This window comes from Erythranthe guttata, chromosome 6, assembly GCF_056151865.1.
Source record: "Erythranthe guttata isolate IM_541 chromosome 6, IM_541, whole genome shotgun sequence".
In the NCBI taxonomy this organism is placed as follows: domain Eukaryota; kingdom Viridiplantae; phylum Streptophyta; class Magnoliopsida; order Lamiales; family Phrymaceae; genus Erythranthe; species Erythranthe guttata.
The window spans coordinates 974,134-993,443 of record NC_142538.1 but is presented as its reverse complement, the minus strand read 5'-3'; the positions used below and the strand labels follow the sequence as shown (position 1 = coordinate 993,443).

Genomic DNA, 19,310 nt, shown 5'->3' with positions numbered 1-19,310 from the left:
CTTCACTTTCTCTGTCGGATGAAATGTCAACTTCTTAATCTATATACCTAATTGAGCAAGTCAATTTTAGATCCTTTAATTTTGACTTTTTCATAAAAGCCTAATGAAGGTCCATTTACAAGAAAATTACTAATGGGCCTAATCCGTTATAATTCGAGTTTTTTACTATCAATGCCACTTTTTTCCGTTTGATATACCTTTTAACTTTATTCAAATCCTCTCAACTTCTAAATTTTAAAAATTTCCAACTTTTTTTTTTTTTTTTTTTTGCATAATATCAGTTTAATATGGATGATAACGAAATTGATCATGAAGTAAAAGAACACATTTTTTTTCTTGAATTTTAAATTTATGGCAATATTTAGTTGCATTTTCACCTCACTTCAATTTCTTTCCCCAAAATAAATTTGTGTTCGATGAAACTCGTGATCTAATTTCCGCCAACAAACAAATGCAAAATAAATAACAAAAAAAGAAAACATAGTGAAAGAAAATGACAAGGTTTATTACTGATCATACATATGTTGATGCGTTGGTCTAATGGCGGGAAGAGGAATTTCAAATTAAGAAAATTTCAAATCGACCACAATAACACTAATATTATCGGTGCTGCCCTTAGCCATCGCTAACTCGGCCAACAATCCAGCTGCCTGAGCACAACGACTTTCACTGCTTGTCACCAATCGATTATCAGAAATGTTATTATCGATCTTCGATCTAATCCGGCCATCCAAACACCTCCTAGTGACCTGGCATGCCACGTCATTCGAAATGACATCCCACAGCCCATCACTTGCTAGTATCAAGAACTCATCAGAATTACTTGTGTTTATTATTCTTACTTCTGGTTCTGTTATCACATATGGTTTCAGATACTCATCACCTGCATTAATATACTTAATCAAACATATATCTATGTATTTCTTATTATATAATATTGCAGATTAATACTCAAATTTAAATTAAAGTGCTAAAATATATTTAAATTTAAATTTGTTAATTTGGGATGAGCATACCTATAGATCTGGATGTAGCAAGAACACCTAACACTCTTTGCCCATTCCAATTAATAACCTTCCCTCCACAGACTTCAATTCTCTCCAGTTCATCTGGTCTATCAGGCTTCAAATAATAATAATAATATAAATTATCGTAATATAATTTACTATATCATAAATAAATATTGACTTATAAATATAATATTTTCTCTCAAGTTGTTAGGCATGTACAGTCTATAAATTAATAGAGCCCAATAGAACCGAGAATAGCAAAATTCTATTAATTTATCAAATATTAAGTTATCAAAGTAATAATTTAGTAGATTTTTACCAAAAAAAACTATTTAAGCGAGTTTATTAATTTATCGACGGATTAGTGTTTACCTTGTGATCGTCAGACAACTGTACGGGAACACCGCCGCGGCAAAGCACAGCCCTAGAATCGCCACAATTGGCCACCACCACCTGCTCCGCCCCTACCACGGCAACAACCGCCGTCGAACCCATAGTCGCCACCGCCGCACCCTTCTTATTGACCTCCACATCCATCTCCTTGAATCCCGCCGCCATCACACTCTCCCAGGCTATCTCCTCACCGCTCTCTTCCTCCACGGCCTTCGCCAGTACTTTGTGCAGCATCTCACTGCACGCGTGCGCCACGCGCCACCCGCCATGGCCGTCGTACACTCCATAGAAATTGTAGCTCTTCCCGCCCGATGTCTTCAGAAAACCTAATTCCACCGCCACAGCGTCCTCCATTTCTCTCCTCCGACCGATAGTCGACACCGTCCCGTGTGACAGCTGGAGCTTTGCTTCTCCAGATCCTATGACGTCATTTTGCGGCAGATCAACCACTACCGCCGACTCATTTTTCACTTCAAATCTCTTCTTCTTCAAAGAGAAGTCGAGATCGGAAGAGATCAGCGAATTTGCTTCGGAAATTGACCTAATTTTCCGCAGATCTATTCTTTTCCGGCGAAAGCTCTTCGACCGGTTACCATTACGATCAAGTTGTAGTTCGCCGGTGGCTCTCGAATCCGGCAGCCCGTTCTGGCGGCGGCAGATATCCTCCGGCGCCGCCAGCGATCCTTGCCCTGAGCTATCGAAAATCATCTCCGAGCATTCATCAAACAATTAGGGTTTTTTTTATCTTTAAGAAAACAATTAATAGCAGGAAAAAGGAAGAAAGATGATAGTAATTAATATAATACACTGAAAAATGAGAAAACGGAAAAACTGCTGTGCTGCATGAGAAAGAAAGGAGAAGGTGAAGAAGAATCTGAGCCGTCGATTATTAAATAGGGGGCTAGGTGTCGAGATCGTGACCAGTGACCACGTGGTCGGAATGCGGCGGTCAAGTAAAATAATGAGGCGGGTAAAATACACCGAATCGGCGTGGGCGGTGGTGATTGGTTGTTGGGAATACGTGGCGATCGAGAGATCTTGATCCGAGAGGTGGGGCCAGGGTGGATTGTGATCGGGTGATACGTGGCGCAAAGTCGTTTCGGAAAGTATCTCTGTATGTATGCATGAGAAGATTTGGAATGTTGACCCTTTCCTGATTCTCAGTGGGGATGGGACACGTGTTGCACGATGCGTTGCTTTGGTGGCATTTCACCTCGTATTTCGTGTCAGCTTCTACTACCCTTTGATTTTTCTTTTTTCTTTTTTATTATTTTTTTTTTTTGATCTTAAGTTAAATGAATATTAATGGGATTTATTTAATGAGGATAATAAGAAATTATATTTATAGATGGAGTAACAAGGTACAACTCTAGATCCATAAATTAAAATTTAGTGTTATTTTATTTACTTGATGGCATTTTTTTCATTTTTTATTTGGTTTAATTGTAAATACGTTACTTTGGTAGGTGTCCCAACAAAAAGTTGATATCAGTTGGCCATCAGAATATAGCTAATGGAAAGATAATAATAATTATAATTATTAAGTAAAATAACAGAATATTGATCAGAAAACCTTTTTGACAATTAGGTTTCAAAACTATCTTATATGCCACGTAAGTACGAATGTTACTCATTAGTTGTTTAGTAGTACTTTTTGTTTCATAAAATATCTTATTAGGGGAACTTTGTGCACCAGACGCAATGAAAAAGGTAGCAATAGCACAGTATTTTTTATTTTATTTTTGTAAAAAGAAAATGAGAAAAAAAGTATTTATTTTTTGTTATTCGAAATGAGACAATTTATACTGTAGGAGTGGAATCATTAAATTATGTCAACAAAAAAAAATTTACAAAATAAAACTCAATTTTTTTTATTGCATCTTAGTAAAGACTTTTCTTAATGTATTAATCAAAATAGCAGTACTTGTACATGAACCGAATGGATATGATGGAAACTAGTAAAAAAACTAAGTTAAGAGTAAGCAAGAGCGATGGCAAATTGGCAAATATAGGATGAACAATTGGCATACATACATACATACATACATACAAATACAATACAGTTAAAACATAATTTCACTCACCAGTAATCATTGCAAGAACACTTGCCATCCTTAATGTGATGAAACCTATTCGAATCCCTCACAACTATCTCCCTCCCGCTCGCCACCGACACATACTTGATCATCGTATGACAATCTCCGCAAACTCGAAGATTCTTAAAGATTCTAATCACCCTACTTTTCGCTGTGCTTATCAAGCCATACGCCAACGCTATTTTCTCACTATGCTGAAACAAATACTGCTCCTTCTGTTCCTCCTCCACTTCATGCAGCACAAAATTTGTATCCGGCACATATCCCATCTCCTTTATCTTCGCCGCCACCTCATCCAATTCTTCATATATCTCTTTAGCCTCTGGGTGTTTCGTATCCCCCACATAAAACTTATGCACCTTATTCGCAATCTCAATCCAGCTACACCCTGCTTCCTTCACCATATTTCTCTCTTTCATGCCTTTTCTGATTCTTGACACACTTTCCCACTGTCCTGCCGAAGCATATAGATTCGATAGTAAAACATGAGCCGATGGATCGTTTGGATCTTTCTCAAGAATCATTTCAGCTGCATGTTTGCCGAGTTCCATATTACCGTGTACTCGACAAGCACCGAGCAATGTTCGCCATACTAGTGCATCGGCAGCAAAAGGCATTGAGTCGATGAATTGCATGACTTTATCTAGATGCCCTGATCTTCCTAATATATCAATCATGCAGGCATAATGCTCCATTCTTGGTCTTATGCCGTGGTCTTTGTACATAGAATCAAACTGCCTCCATCCCTCTTCGATTAAACCTGCATGACTACAAGCTGACAGAACAGCAACAAAAGTAACCTCGTTCGGTTCTACACCGGAATCGAGCATTTGCTTGTAAAGTTCCAAAGCCCGTTTCGCGAATCCGTGTTTGGCGAAGCCTGTGATAATAGACGTCCACGATATTACGTTTCGGTCTTCCATTTCATTGAAAACTTGAAATCCAGCTTCTATGCAACCACACCTGGTATACATGGAGATCAAAGCATTGCAAATACATAGGTTAGACTCGAACCCTGCTTTCAGTAAACGGGCATGTATTTGTTCTCCTTTCCCAACTGCTCCAACACTTGCAGCTCCACTCAAGAGGCTAGCGAATGTAAAAGCATCAGCACCAGCACTTGAATTCTCGACTTCATTAAAGAGTTCGAAAGCCTCGTCGGGGTCCAAATTTCTGGTGTAACCATCAACTAATGCATTATAAGAAACCAAATTCTTTTCAAATAAGAATTCAAAGGCTTTTCGTGCATCTTCGATCCTGTCACACTTGGAGTACATGCTAATTAGAGAATTACCAACAACACTGACCGTTGCAAGACCCAACTTCGTCGCGTGACTGTATATTTGTTCACCCAATTTCGGATTGAAAAGATTCCCGCACGCCTTCAGCAGACAGGCAAATGTAAAATGATTTGGTTTAACTCTACCTTGTGTTATCATCCTACAGTACAACTCGATAGCTTCATAGTCGTTCCCTCCATTTTGCACATAACCTGTGATAATTGCAGTCCATGACAGGACATTTTGATTCGGCATTCTGTCAAAAGTTTTCCTCGAGTCATCCATAGATCCACCCATGGCTGATTTCGCATACATGTCCACCAAACTACACCCAACGCAAACATCAAAACAGAGGCCATTCTTGACAACCCAGCTATGCAACTGGCGACCAATTGACAACGATCCTAGCTCTGAACAAGCTGATAAACAACTACTAAATGTAAACCGATCAGGAACAAACCCTGCAATAACCATATCCGAAAACAAACCAATTGCGTCTCTGGGAGAACCCATTTGTGTAAACCTCGTAATCATCAAAGTCCAAGTGACAGAATTCTTCTCAGGCATTTCATCGAACACCTTCTTTGCTAACTCCAAATCACCAAACCCCTTGACGAACAAATCAACCATTGCACACCCCACACACACATCGGACCCAAAGTACCCAGTCTTCAGCAGAAACCCAAAAATCTCCAAACCAATTCTGGCATTTTCTCGATTCGAACATGCCCGAATAGCTGCGGAAAAGCAAAATTCATTTGGATGTTCCCCAGACTCCAGCATTTCAACAAACACCAAGAGTGCATCCAAATTCAAACCGTTGTGCGCGTAACATGAAATCATCGCACTCCAGGAAACCATGTCCCTCGCGCCGCCCATGGAACTAAAAATCTCCTCCGCTTTTCTCCAGTGGCCGCACTTGGAATACAAACTGATGAGGGAGTTGAGGACAACAGCATCAGGCTGGAGTCTCGACTCGATGAGTCTGGAGTGGACGAGTTGACCCAGTTCGAAATTTCGGGTCCGTATACAGGATTTGAGGAGAACGGAGTAGGTGGCGAGGTCTGGGGCGAGATTAGCCCGGGACATGAGATCCAGTGTGGACACAGCTTCATCGACGTGGCCCACATTTGCGTGGCGGATCAGAGTAGCCTGCAGCGATTCGAAGCTGATGTTCTGGTGAGTCCCAACAGAGGAGATTTTATGGCGGGAGTAGCGGTTAGGTTTGAGTGAAGGGACAGAAGCGGGGAAGGGGAGAGAGAGGCTTATCATCATCTCTGCCTAATTAAATTTCTCTCTCCATATTTTTCCTCTCTCATTAAAAATCACATAATATACATTTATTTTTTATTTTTTTTGTACTCTGCAACGAATTTTATTTATATAATTTTATTTTATTTTCTTTTAAATTTTAACAAATAGAATTTATTTTAAAAAAATTATTCCAGAAAATAAGGTGGTGTTTGCAAATGTTTATTTAAAATCAAAAGTTAGTAATTGAAAGTTACGTTGATTTCAAGTGATTATTTCTAAAAGTTGGGGGTGTTAGCAAATATTCTGGAAAATGAAATTAAATAGAAAAATCAGGTACAAGAATGCTTTTAAAAAAGTAGCTTAAAACAGCTTATTTTAAGAGAAGCAAAAGCAAAAATTAATTTTACAAATACCTAAAAACAGATAGCAAAAAAACACGAATAATCACTTTCAAAAAACTTTTGCAAACACCACCCAAAACAAAAAAGTTGGAAAGTTATTTAAGGTAAAAAGAAAAACTAAAATCCCCCAGTAGTGTATATAATCAATTTCTCAAAGAAAATTGAATCAGACAACAACCTGTACATTGTTATTTATTCCCTTAACCAACCTGGCAAAAAAGATTGCCTTAACATAAACCAACCACATCAAATTTCAAATCATACTAAATTAATATATATAACTTATATAAACACAAAAACTTTCACAACTATCATAATAAAATTCTAAATCCTGCTTCTACAAAAGGCTCTCTCCTCTTGGTTCTGATCTCTCAATGCACCTTTCCACATTTTGTCTGTGGACGAACGATCACTCCAAGTAAGAGAGCCCTTTCGAGCCAAAGACAACAAGTTTTAAGCCGTATTATTAGGTCTTCACTGTTTGTCTATTTCCATCTTGATGTTTGTCTGCAAATTCGTCTTCCTGTCCTTGTGCAGCATCGCTTTCATCTTTCGTGAGAAATTTGTCAACTTGTGAAGCCGCTTGTCTTCCTTCAGATATTGCCCACACCACCAGAGACTGTCCCCTTCTGCAATCCCCAGCAGCAAACACCCCTTCCACATTGGTCGAGAAACGGCCATACTCAGCTTTTATGTTTGACCGGTTGTCTTGCTCCAACCCCAGTTTCTCTGCCATTGTCTGAATTTTTTTTACAATAAATGCGTTAAATACACCAAATAACTCACTATAACTATTTTGTGCGCTTAAATTGTGTTTATTAGTTACTACTGACCTGTTCAGGACCAAGGAATCCCATTGCCAGCAAGACTAGATCAGCTTCGATGATCTCCTCTGAACCTTCTACTTCCTTAAATTGGAATCTTCCACTTTCGTCCTTCGCCCATTGGACGCGCACAAGCTCGAGTCCTTTCACAACTCCATCCTCACCTCCTATGAAACGTTTTGTCAAAACTTCATAGGACCTTGGATCCTTGCCGAACTTGGTTGCAGCTTCTTGGTGCCCATAATCTACGCGGAATACGCGAGGCCACTGCCACAAATACAGTCGAAATTTAATCATTAGACCTCGTTATTTTTAGAAATAAATATATCTTTTTCAATTGCAAATGGTTTTTGATCTGATTGTTAAAACTATCGAACCTGAGGCCAAGGGTTGCCGGCAGCTCTAGTACGAGGTGGCTCAGGGAGAAGCTCCAGATTTATGATGTTAGTGCAGCCATGTCTAATAGATGTCCCTATACAGTCGGTGCCAGTGTCACCTCCACCAATCACTACTACCTTCTTTCCCTTAGCAGAGATGTAATTTCCATCCTCGAGATTGCTATCTAGCAAGCTTTTTGTATTAGCATGAAGAAACTCCATGGCAAAATGGACTCCAGAAAGATCTCTCCCAGGAACAGGAAGGTCCCTGCCAAATTAATCCATAAATTATGTACCATACTCAAAATAACCAAAAAAACATTAAATTCTCAAGTATTCAATAGAGAAAAGCGGCAGTCATTATTGCAAACCTTGGTTTTGTGGCTCCTACAGCCAAGATAATGGCGTCATGCTCGTCACGAAGTCGGTCTAGTGAGTAGGAGGGATCTTGACCAACATTGGCATTAACTACAAAGTTGACTCCTTCATTTGCCATGAGATCAACTCGTCTTTTGACTATATCAATTTTGTCAGTCTTCATGTTGGGCACCCCATACATCATCAGGCCACCAACTCTGTCCGAGCGCTCAAATACTGTCACAGAGTGTCCCATTTTGTTCAACTGATCAGCAGCCGCCATGCCAGAAGGCCCACTTCCAACAATAGCAACTTTTTTTCTGAAATAAATAATGCAGCATTAAGTATAAATCTCCAAACACCCAAAATGAAACCTGAAACTAATAATTTATATATACATACCCAGTTCTCTTCAAAGGAGGACGTGGCACCATCCATCCCTCCGCAAAAGCTTTATCTATGATAGAGCACTCTATACTTTTGATAGAGACTGGATTTTCTATAATACCGAGAACACATGAACCTTCACAAGGTGCAGGGCATACACGGCCCGTAAATTCCGGGAAGTTGTTAGTCTCCAAAAGCCTGTCCAATGCTTCACGCCATCTATTTTGGTACACTAACTCATTAAATTCAGGTATCTTATTACCAAGAGGGCATCCAGAGTTCTCCTGCAGTTATCGTTCCATTTTAATCACCTTGGGTCAGTCAGTGTTCTAAAAAATTACACCAATCAAACAAGACATTAAATGCATTACCAAGTTTTCTTACCTGATGACAAAAAGGGGTACCACAATCCATACAGCGAGCAGACTGTGTTTTCAACAGTGGCCCAGGTTTCGACTCTACCATAACTTCATTCCAGTCCTCCATCCTCTCAGTGGGGTCCCTGTATGAAACTCCCTCTCGCTCGTAAGCAACAAAACCCCCATTCTTGACAGGGTTAGAAACACTAGTTGGTCTCTTCAATAACTGTTCCTCTTCAGCCTGTCCATTCAGAAAAGTTAATCAAAGCAGGATTCCTGATTGAATGTAAGCTTATGAACATAAGAAGATCCTAAGTGCGTCCAACTATTGAATGGAAGCATCCCAAAAAAAAACATTTACGTGCCATAGTCATGCTGGTTATTGACAATATCTCAACACCTATTAATTATCCGTTTATTCTCATCCTAAAATGTAAACAAAAAAGGAATTGTTCGAGAATGAGTTACCTGACTGGTATTGTTGTCATCTGATACAACCGACATATCTTTAAGCACTTGAAAAGCATCTTTCTTATTCAACTCAGCCTCTTCTTCCACCTCAGCTTCTTTGGCTGCATTTTCAGCAGCTGCTTTTGCTACATCCCCTGCTTTCATGCTGGCGAGGATGTGTTTGTAGTCACGAGGGAAGACTTTAATAAATTTAGGTAAAAGAGAATCAAAATTCGCAAGCACTTCTTTAGCTAATTGACTGCCTGTGTGCCGCTGATGCTGTTGTATCATCATTCTGAGTGTTAAAATATCCTCCTCTTCTTCAACTGGGTCAAGATCTACCAATTCCAGATTGCATCGCGATTTGAAAGTCGAATCGGCATCAAGAACATAGGCAATGCCCCCACTCATGCCAGCAGCAAAGTTTCTCCCAGTCTTGCCCAGCACAACAACAGTGCCCCCGGTCATGTACTCACACCCATGGTCACCCACACCTTCCACTACTGCTGTAGCACCAGAATTGCGAACAGCAAATCTTTCTGCCGCCATCCCATTAAAATAAGCTTCTCCAGTAGTGGCTCCATAAAGCGCTACATTTCCAATGACAATGTTCTCCTTTGGATCAAATGTGCTACCTTTAGGAGGATAAACAGTTATCTTTCCACCTGACAAGCCTTTCCCAACATAATCATTGCTATCTCCTTCAAGCTCAAGTGTAATGCCAGGGCACAGAAAAGCTCCAAGACTCTGACCTGCACTACCACTGAGTTTGATGTGAATGGTATCCGAAGGAAGTCCAGCCATATGGTAGCGCTTCGTCACCTCATGGCTTAGCATGGTTCCAACTGCTCGGTTAACATTGCAGATAGGTGATTCAATGTAAACGGGAAGACTTTTCTCCAAGGCAGGCTTTGATAGCGCTATTAGTTTGTTATCCAAAGCCATGTCCAAACCGTGGTCCTGTTTCTGCACACAATACTGTGCAGCATCTGGTCTGATATCAGCAGCTGGTCGAAGTAATAAGGACAGATCAATGTTCCTAAGCTTCTGATTGTTCTCAGCCACATCTTTATCCAGTTCAAGCATGTCCGAACGGCCTACCATTTCTCTGAGTGTTCGAAATCCAAGGTCAGCCATGATCTCCCTTAGCTCTTCTGCCAGCATGAAGAAGAAGTTGATGACATGTTCTGGTTCACCAGCAAATTTTTCCCTAAGAACCGGGTCTTGAGTGGCAATACCAACAGGACATGTGTTTTTATGGCATTTCCTCATCATAATGCAACCCAGTGTTATGAGAGGAGCAGTGCTAAAACCAAACTCCTCAGCACCAAGAAGTGCAGCAATCGCCACATCCCTTCCGGTTTTCAGTTGGCCATCTGTTTGAAGAACAGTTCGACCGCGAAGATCATTAGCAACTAAGGTTTGGTGGGTCTCTGCCAGACCAAGTTCCCATGGAAGACCAGCACTTTTAATTCCAGTCCATCTTGAAGCCCCTGTACCTCCATCATGACCAGAGATAAGAACATGATCTGCGTGACCTTTGACAACACCACTGGCTATAACTCCAACACCAGCTTCAGAAACCAACTTCACACTTACACGGGCATCCGGATTTGCATTCTACAAGTACATTAAGCAAAGAAAAATAAGAAACACAAGCATGATTGAATACGAATAGGCGGTCATTAGATAGAGTCATTGTTGACAAAATTACTTTTAAGGACTTTATAGACTTAATAGAAAGTCGAAAAATATAATATGATGAAGCATAAAGAACTACCTTAAGGTCGTGAATCAATTGTGCAAGATCTTCAATTGAATAGATGTCGTGATGGGGAGGAGGACTGATTAGACCCACCCCAGCTGTGGAATTCCTGGTCACAGCAATGTCACCAATGACCTTATGACCTGGAAGTTCACCCCCCTCACCAGGCTTCGCTCCCTGCAACATGAAAAATCAACAGTTAGCACCATAATAGTAATAATACTTGGAAGAGCATGTAAAATATACATTCTCATCAAATGCCATACAGAGGTATCATTTAAATACACCATAAGGTGCTTTGTTGACATGGCATTATCTGTCCATGAATGTAAATCTATAAACAAAATGAACCTTTCTACCGACCCAGTGCATGAGATAAGAAAAGGACGAACAGCAACAGCACAGACCATGAAAAGATATCTCGAGAATAAATGTCCCAATTCATAAAAGGTGTACCTGAGCCATTTTTATCTGCAACTCATCTGCATTTGTAAGGTAATAGCTAGAAACTCCAAATCTTCCACTAGCGACCTGCTTAATAGAACTCCTCTTCGGGTTCCTTGAACCATCAGGAAGAGGCTCCATACGAGATGGTTGTTCACCTCCCTCACCTATCACAAAATATAAAAATAAAATGAAACAGCATACAGAAACATCATGTGATTGAAAATGAAAGACTGAATATGCAACGACAGCAAAAGAACATTGAAGAAAGCTAACAAAGTAAATATTATCTATATCATATTATCCAAGATTCAAGAAGAACAGTCAATGTAGATTTGCACATCGTAATTAAATTACCAAAAAATGAATGATTTTATTAGAAAGGACATAAAAAGGTATTGATAGCTGACCAGTGTTCGACTTTCCCCCAATCTTGTTCATTGCAATAGCGAGTGTTGAATGTGCCTCCAATGATATAGAACCATAGCTCATAGCCCCAGTAACAAAATGTTTCACAATCTCACTCGCTGGTTCGACTTCTTCCAATGGAACCTTTGCTTCAGCATCTTTAAATTTCAGAAGCCCTCTCAAATTACAAGACTTGTTCAATTCTTGGACACGTTTAGAGTACTCTTTGTAGGCAGACACACTGTTGGATCTGGCAGCCTCTTGTAACTTTGCAATGGCAAAGGGGTCATTAAGGTGAACCTCACCACCTTTCCTCCAGTGATAATCTCCTGGATTAGGAAGAGCTACAGCTTCAGCACTACCAGGCGGCAAGGCACGTGTTGGGAAAGCCACCTCATGTAACTGAAGTGCGTCTTGTGCAAGTGCTTCGAAAGTGGCGCCCTCCACTCTGCTAGGAGTTCCCTTGAAGCACCGTTCCATCACCTCTGACGAGAGGCCCACAGCCTCAAAGATCTGAGCACCCTTATATGAGGCCAAAGTTGATATACCCATCTTGGCAAGGACCTTCATCATGCCATAGTTGCTAGCTCTAAAATATTTCTTGACAAGCTCCCCTTTTGGGTGGAATTCACCATTTGCTTTGGGTGGAATTTTTCCATCAACTTGCAATCTCCAAATAGCTTCTACAGCCAAATAAGGGCAGATTGCATCAGCACCAAATCCAACAAGCGTACAAAAATGGTGGACTTCACGAGGCTCAGCAGATTCAACAATCAATGCAACACGGGTTCGCTCGAGGTTCTTCACTAGATGATGATGTACAGCACCAACAGCCAACAGGGAACTGACCGCAACTCGCTTTGGCGAGAAAGCTACAAAAAGTTTAAGAACAACAGTTAAATCAATTAAACAAAATTTTGATGAAAGAAAACAACAAAGAGGACTCCCTTCGAATCATCATTTTCAAGAGTCAGGATAGGATACCTCTGTCAGATAACACAAGTGTTGTATAACCCTCCTTGATTGCAGTATGTGCTTCGGTGCATATTCTGTCTAACGTTTCCTCTAAGCCCTTCTTGCCATGACTCTTGGAGAAGGTAATGTCAAGAACTTTGCTTCTCCATCCCCTGTGGTTCATCTTTTTCATTGCTTCCATTTCTTCAATGGATAGCAGAGGTCCTTTAAGTGACAGGCGGTGACACTGCTCTTCTGTGGTCTCTGTAAGATCACCTTCTGGACCAACCATGCATTCCATGGAGGTAACAATCTTCTCCCGGATAGGATCAATGGGAGGGTTTGTGACTTGAGCAAACATCTGCTTGAAATATTCAAATGTTAGTTTCTCCCTGTTAGACATCACTGCCAATGGAGCGTCATTTCCCATCGACCCAAGGGCCTCAATGCCATCTTTCGCCATAGGTAGTAGCAGCATCTCCAAGGATTCAACAGTGTAACTGCAAACAGAGCAAATAATTAATTACTACTGAGAAATTGGATAGCATAGGCTGTATCAAGTACAAGAAAATATATGCATGACATACCCAAAAGCTTTTAGTGGTGACAATAAACCATGAAGTCCCATGTTCTCCATATTTTCATCATTGGGAGATGCCTAAATAATTTGACACATTAAACCATGTTAGCTTGTGAAAATGAATAAAAGGATGAGATCAATAAAACCAAGCCACTGAAAGTACTTCTAACCGGTAAAACACCAGCCATGGGAGGAGGGACCCTGTCAGATTCCGGAACAGATTCGACTATGTCTTTCAACTGTAACTTTTGCCTTTGAAGCCACTCTCCATAAGGTCTTGACAGCGAGTATTGTTGCTTCAAGGCTTCATCATCCACAACGACATGCTTCTCAAAGTCCACAAGAAGCATCATACCAGGATTAAGTCTTCCTTTTCTGGATACATCTTCTGGGGGAATATCAACAACCCCAACTTCACTTGCCATGATAACTCTGCCACTATGTGTTACGTAAAAGCGACCTGGTCGCAGCCCATTTCGATCCAATGTTGCTCCCAGATATCTTCCATCAGTAACTGCAATTTATACTATGTAAAAACCAACAGAATATCACAATAAAATGAAATTTGTCTTCTAAAAGACGTACATGATATAAGAGCAGGCCCATCCCATGGCTCCATTAGAGCTGAGAAATATTCATACAGAGCCTTTCGACTAGGATCCATGTTCTTATCATTTTGCCAGGCTTCTGGAATCATCATCATTACAGCTTCAGGTAGACTTCTGCCAGCTCTAACCAAAAGCTCAAGCACACCGTCAAATGAACCTAACAAAAAGATCAATCCAATAAATTAATACCAAAAAGGAGTAATTATACAACATATGTAAAAGCTGAATAATTACTATTTCTACTGAAAGCACTGCGCATCATCATTTTCTGGGCCAAGTTCATGTACATGCAATTTCTTGAAGAATTTTTTCCGTAATTTTACTACCTGAATCAGATGAGCTGGCATCTACAATTGGCAGAAGCTTCTTCATTTCTGCCTTCGATAGGCCAAGCTCCTTACATTTCAGAAGACCCTCACGAGCCCTCATCCTATATATTAACAAAATTTCTATTGGTTATCTTTCTTATAATAATGACAAAAAAAATAGTAAAAAAGAGCAAATGGAGGACGTGATGATATTCTCCACGCACAGAGAAGCACAGGATCATAAAAGGGGCATCAGAAAATGACCTCAGATTCCTACTAAAGAAAGACTACTCCTAAAAAAGACTATACTTCCGTTTGCAATGATAAAAAACTTTTTCAGCAAATATTAACAAAAGCCTGACTCAGAAGTGATAATGTGAAGCACGTGAACAGAAGATAAAACCTACCAATTGACATTGCCTCGAAGGGTATTAATTTCTCCATTGTGGCCAAGGACACGCATGGGCTGAGCTCGATCCCAGCTAGGAAATGTGTTTGTCGAGAATCTAGAATGTATCTGCAACAATAATTCAGAGCAACGGATATTAAGAATTATGCTGCAATGAAGTGATGAAATAAATGAACTCTATTTGTAACAAACTTTGTGTTTGTGGCACTTCAATTTTTCATACAGCAGGACCATTCGTATTTACACTGGGACCTAGGCTACCTTTACCAAACACAATCTCCAGTCCACCACACAACAGGTTTTGATCTTAAAAGTGGATCATGGCAGAACAACACCAAGTTTCTGCAAACATTATTTACTTCATAATGAGGTTCCTTACCAACTCACCAAAGAATTCAATCCAGCATCCAAAATCAAATAGTGATCAAGGGTGTGGAAGAACTTAAGAGATCATTCATACGTCAATGCCTCAGAAGTCATTCCTCAACCTTGCATCGCTTGAGTTAATCGGTGGATCCCATGCTGTTTGTTGTGGAAGTGTGGAGTCAGCAGAGAATTAAAAGAGAGAATGGATAAAATATTTACCAGGGCCATGTAGCTCGTAAACCTTTCATTGCCAAGATCTGCGTAGTAGTATCCCTTCAACTGGTCTGGCTTCAACTGACCTTTGTAGACAACAGTCCTGTGGAGAACACAAATAAGTCAACCTGAATTTTTCAAAGCTGAAACATTTCAACATCCAGGCGCCCGGGGAACGAACCTCGAGGACAGAGAACATATGTAGAAGTCTCTCACTGCACCATGTTGAATGTTTAGTGCAGCTCGGATAGCTACCATGGCAACCCTCCTTAATATGTACATCTGCAACGGCAAATCATTAGAATCGTTGGATGATAAGTGAAGAAAGAGAAGAACCTCTAACTTTTTTAAACTAATGTTAGGATACCATTTTCAGAACTAGTAGTGGATACAAACCTGTTGTTCAAAATCAGCTTTCGACCTGGGAGAGGCTGTAAGGAAAACTTGTTCAATGACAGGTTCTGTCTGCATAGCAGAGTTTCCCAATCCAGAGTTATCAGTGGGGACTGAACGCCACCCAAGAACTGTGTGGCCAAGAGATTCAGCCACCTGCAATGCAATCGAATCAAAATTTGTCAGAAAATTCATCATAATGATAAAAGGTCAACAAAAAAAAATAGAGTACCAAAAACATTTGCCCTTAAACTACCTTTGCGAACACAATTTTACTTTGTTCCCTCCGGCTGTCTGAAGTAGGCAAGAAAAACATGCCCACTGCATACTCTCCAAGTGGTGGTAGCTCAAATCCAGCATCTTTAAGAGCCTAATTTAAAATCCAAAAACCATCAGAACTGCTGTAAATTTGGTAGAAATCATACAAATTCCTCAGGTGCCCCAATAAAACAGATTAGTTAGTTATCTTTTTCAACGAGTTAATTTTTCAAAAACTAACTCCAATTAAAAACTCATTAATCCAGAAGAATTGAACAAAAATAAATATGAACCAGAAAAGAAAAAAAAAAGAATCAGATTGATTTGATTTAAATGTGCAACTAACAGCAATAGAACCTAACCACTTTGTAAAAATCATGAGGAACGCCGACGAGAATTCCAGCACCATCTCCAGTATTCGTCTCGCAACCACACGCACCTCTATGCGACATGCGCACCAACATCTCAATAGCATCCGTTACCTGCAAATCCATAATACTAATCATTAACAGATCAATACATATATAAACATAAAAGGTATCTTTTTGTTAGTTTGTATCTAGTACGGTACCGTTTTACGGCTGCTTTCACCAGAAAGCTCAGCCACGAAGCCGACACCACAAGAGTCCTTATCAAAAGACGGATCGTAAAGCCCGAGCGGCTTTTCCGGAACCTGAGACATCGAATTCTTCACCACAAACCGTATCTTCGGAGACCGACCCGCCCCGGTCGTCTGCCATAGATGCAACCTCTCTGCGGCACCGCTCTTCAGGCTCGTGCCGAAAACGAACTTATTCTCCAGGCGTACCGTCCTCTGCTTTGCCGTAAATCCCTGCGACGCCCTAACCCTCCGGCTCAAAGCGGCCACCGCATTTAGCTGGTGACTCGGCGCGCACGGCGGCTTCACCAGGCCACCGCCTTTCACATGAATGCCCGATCCTGACACCGCCGACATGTTTCTCGGAATCCGAAATCAATCCACCGCCTTAAGATAAATCTTACGTTTTTTTTAATTTTGAAATTAGTTACACCAATCGTCGGTAAATCAGATCTGGTGAAATTTTAGGTGATTCAACAGAGTTTCAGGGAAGAACCGATGAAAACCTATCCGAAGGGAGTAAATCTGAAAACAGAAGAAATTATTGGGCGTATAAATAAAAAAAGAGTCCTTATTATTCACGACGGCGAAAAATTCGATAGTATTGGGTTAAGAGAGCAAAGCAATCCGCTCCAACGGAATCTCAAGGGAGAGATTTAATTGGGTAACTCGGTGGGGTAAAAAAACGCCGCCGTGAGCTGGGTGTGAGTTGTGTGAATTTAGCATCGGCGAGAGTACTGAGGTGGTGAATTTATAGAGGTGGGGACTGTGTCCAACACAGCATCAAATTATGAAGTTGCTCGCATGAGGGCTCTCGGTGGGGACCACCTTTTCCGATTCGTATGTGAATATATTTGTGTGTGTGTGTGTGTGTATTCTGTATCGTATCTATAATTGTATTTATTTTATTATTTACTACTGTTTGTGATTTAACGGTTGATTTTTTTTATGGAAATAAGTTAAATTGGATGCATTTAAATTTTGATTTTTTATGTAAATGATTTTTTATTATAATATATATATGCGGCAAATTGTTTAAATTATAAGTATTTTTTTCCTTTTATTCCAATTTATTAGTGGCTGTCAAATTAGATGGATAATTACCGAAAATTTAGTAGTAATACGAAACCTAAAAAACGAAATTAGCGCTTTAATTACTAATGAAGTAAATTACTAATTTGCACTCTCTCCCCTAAAATGATATGCGGCACGCGACAACCGCTCGTGGTGGGTCAGCCACAGTGTAGCCGACGGTGATGTAATGGTTCATTAATGGGAAACAAGCGGGTTACTTTGGTAATTTTGATTACGGTTACAATCAGCCGCCTCTAGGCTCGGTTCCGATCCTCCGCGGCTCGTGCCTGATTATCCTCCCTATTTAGGTATTTTCTTTTCATTTTTAACGTGAAAACAAAAATATATGCACGATGGGAATTGTGACACGTGTGCAAAAAAGCAAACTGCCACCTAGAAAATTAAGAAATTAGAAAATATTTTCTTTTAAACCACAAATAGATAAACACGAATATCTTCTAAATAAGAAAAAAATGGTATCAGAAAAGCAAAGGAAAATTTATACACGCGGATGATTTGTCACCGACTCTATCCAAATACTAACAGTGATGTGAATGCACAAATTCCCTTTCGACTAAACAGAATCTGTAACCTACAAATTTTCTACTTTCCATTTCCACCTGTATATATATATATTTAATTTAATATTTAATATGACAATACTAAAATTATTTTGTTAGATTAATTACCATAGTGGGTCGTATTAAATAACTTATTTTCTTAGGCCCGTTAAAATAATTTTGTTGTAGATGAGTTGTGTTTTGGACCGTGTAGGATAGCCTTCGTAGTAATTAATTGGTCCATTGGATCGGTCCGTAATATTTATTTTAAATTGGGCAGCATAGATTGTGTAATATGATATAATATAATTTTACCATCGTTTTACTTTTTCTAATGAATATTTGCATTTTTGTGAGAAAAAAAAAATCATAAATTATTTCAAATTTCACATATAAACTTTTAAGTTGTGTTGTGACTTATAAGCTGAGGTGATGTGGAATATGAGAAATGAATGTGATGGAATGGGTGATGATAGTAACCTAATTGGAGTGCCAGGAATGTTAATGTGGACGTGCCCGCATGTGATAATTAAATCGAACCCCTACGTTGTGTGTCAGAGTTGGGGACAAAGATTTTTCAGTTTTATGTACTTTTGGAAGTTCCACCAATCCCATTACACGACAAATACTTTACCACTTTTGTGATCCCTTTTTGGACCCCCCACCCCCACCCCCACCCCCACCCCACACCCACCCCAAACCCCCAAGGTAAATATAAACTAAGTAAATAAAGAAGGGTAGTAAAATATATTCACGTGAAAATTAAATTGGAAAATATAATTCCAAAATTATTAGTATTCATTTTAATTTTTTAGTGCTTAAACTTACTTCATATCCACGTGTTTTGCAAGTTTAAAAGTGGAAGCGAATCACATAAAGTAAAAATTGTATTACAAGTTGTAATAGGCTTTTACAATCGGGCCTCGTTCGGTTGCCAAGATAAGATTAATCAAAATAAAATTAAATAATCTAATGAAACTCAATTATATTATTGGACCTTGGAGGATCCAATAAAAAACATGCAACATATTATTTGCGGATCGACCCAACAAGTTACCGGGATATCAAATATCCAACAAAATCCAACTATTTAGTTAATCGTGGCTCAAACCAAACGAGGCCCAAACTAATTGAACTGACCCATTAGTTTATTTTTTAATAAATGAATTATATGGAGGTCCAAT

At 39.7% G+C, this 19,310-nt stretch overlaps 3 protein-coding genes across 5 annotated transcripts; all 3 read right to left on the bottom strand.

The window, feature by feature from the left end:
• Nucleotides 1–484: 484 nt before the first annotated feature.
• LOC105971652 (protein phosphatase 2C 51) lies at nucleotides 485–2,329 on the bottom strand. The gene is made up of 3 exons (XM_012996513.2): nucleotides 1,383–2,329; nucleotides 1,017–1,122; nucleotides 485–883 (listed from the first exon to the last, which is right to left on the bottom strand). Exons 1-3 carry the CDS (start codon nucleotides 2,109–2,111, stop codon nucleotides 564–566), a joined length of 1,155 nt encoding a protein of 384 aa, XP_012851967.2. The 5' UTR covers nucleotides 2,112–2,329; the 3' UTR covers nucleotides 485–563.
• A 1,066-nt stretch (nucleotides 2,330–3,395) lies between these two features.
• On the bottom strand, nucleotides 3,396–6,094 carry EMB2261 (Tetratricopeptide repeat (TPR)-like superfamily protein). Its single transcript, XM_012996503.2, has one exon. The coding sequence runs from the start codon at nucleotides 6,052–6,054 to the stop codon at nucleotides 3,484–3,486; it is 2,571 nt and encodes an 856-aa protein (XP_012851957.2). The 5' UTR covers nucleotides 6,055–6,094; the 3' UTR covers nucleotides 3,396–3,483.
• Nucleotides 6,095–6,532: 438 nt separating this feature from the next.
• Nucleotides 6,533–17,354, bottom strand: GLT1 (NADH-dependent glutamate synthase 1). Of its 3 annotated transcripts, XM_012996497.2 has the most exons (22): nucleotides 16,466–17,354; nucleotides 16,257–16,376; nucleotides 15,893–16,006; nucleotides 15,640–15,792; nucleotides 15,425–15,525; nucleotides 15,250–15,346; nucleotides 14,663–14,772; nucleotides 14,274–14,377; nucleotides 13,925–14,104; nucleotides 13,510–13,853; nucleotides 13,347–13,417; nucleotides 12,790–13,259; nucleotides 11,808–12,677; nucleotides 11,410–11,564; nucleotides 10,969–11,130; nucleotides 9,207–10,808; nucleotides 8,764–8,979; nucleotides 8,395–8,663; nucleotides 8,007–8,312; nucleotides 7,636–7,903; nucleotides 7,268–7,525; nucleotides 6,533–7,173 (listed from the first exon to the last, which is right to left on the bottom strand). In XM_012996497.2, the coding sequence occupies exons 1-22, from the start codon at nucleotides 16,847–16,849 to the stop codon at nucleotides 6,901–6,903; spliced, it is 6,627 nt and encodes a 2,208-aa protein (XP_012851951.2). In that variant the 5' UTR covers nucleotides 16,850–17,354; the 3' UTR covers nucleotides 6,533–6,900. The 3 variants fall into 3 exon arrangements, with proteins under 3 accessions (XP_012851951.2, XP_012851952.2, XP_012851953.2); XM_012996498.2 differs by lacking the exons at nucleotides 15,250–15,346; nucleotides 15,425–15,525; nucleotides 15,640–15,792; ... (1 more) ...; nucleotides 16,257–16,376; nucleotides 16,466–17,354 and adding an exon at nucleotides 15,052–15,186; XM_012996499.2 differs by lacking the exons at nucleotides 15,250–15,346; nucleotides 15,425–15,525; nucleotides 15,640–15,792; ... (1 more) ...; nucleotides 16,257–16,376; nucleotides 16,466–17,354 and adding an exon at nucleotides 15,044–15,169.
• Between the last annotated feature and the right edge of the window lie 1,956 nt (nucleotides 17,355–19,310).

Coding starts and splice junctions, on each gene's coding strand:
- GLT1 (XM_012996497.2), bottom strand. CDS start 16,849: ATGTCGGCGGTGTCAGGATCGGGCATTCATGTGAAAGGCGGTGGCCTG. Junction 7,526..7,635: donor CCGGCAACCCTTGGCCTCAG/GTTCGATAGTTT, acceptor TATTTGTGGCAG/TGGCCTCGCGTATTCCGCGT. Junction 7,174..7,267: donor GATTCCTTGGTCCTGAACAG/GTCAGTAGTAAC, acceptor AAAAAAATTCAG/ACAATGGCAGAGAAACTGGG.
- EMB2261 (XM_012996503.2), bottom strand. CDS start 6,054: ATGATGATAAGCCTCTCTCTCCCCTTCCCCGCTTCTGTCCCTTCACTC.
- LOC105971652 (XM_012996513.2), bottom strand. CDS start 2,111: ATGATTTTCGATAGCTCAGGGCAAGGATCGCTGGCGGCGCCGGAGGAT. Junction 1,123..1,382: donor AGTTGTCTGACGATCACAAG/GTAAACACTAAT, acceptor TATTATTTGAAG/CCTGATAGACCAGATGAACT. Junction 884..1,016: donor TGCTACATCCAGATCTATAG/GTATGCTCATCC, acceptor ATATTAATGCAG/GTGATGAGTATCTGAAACCA.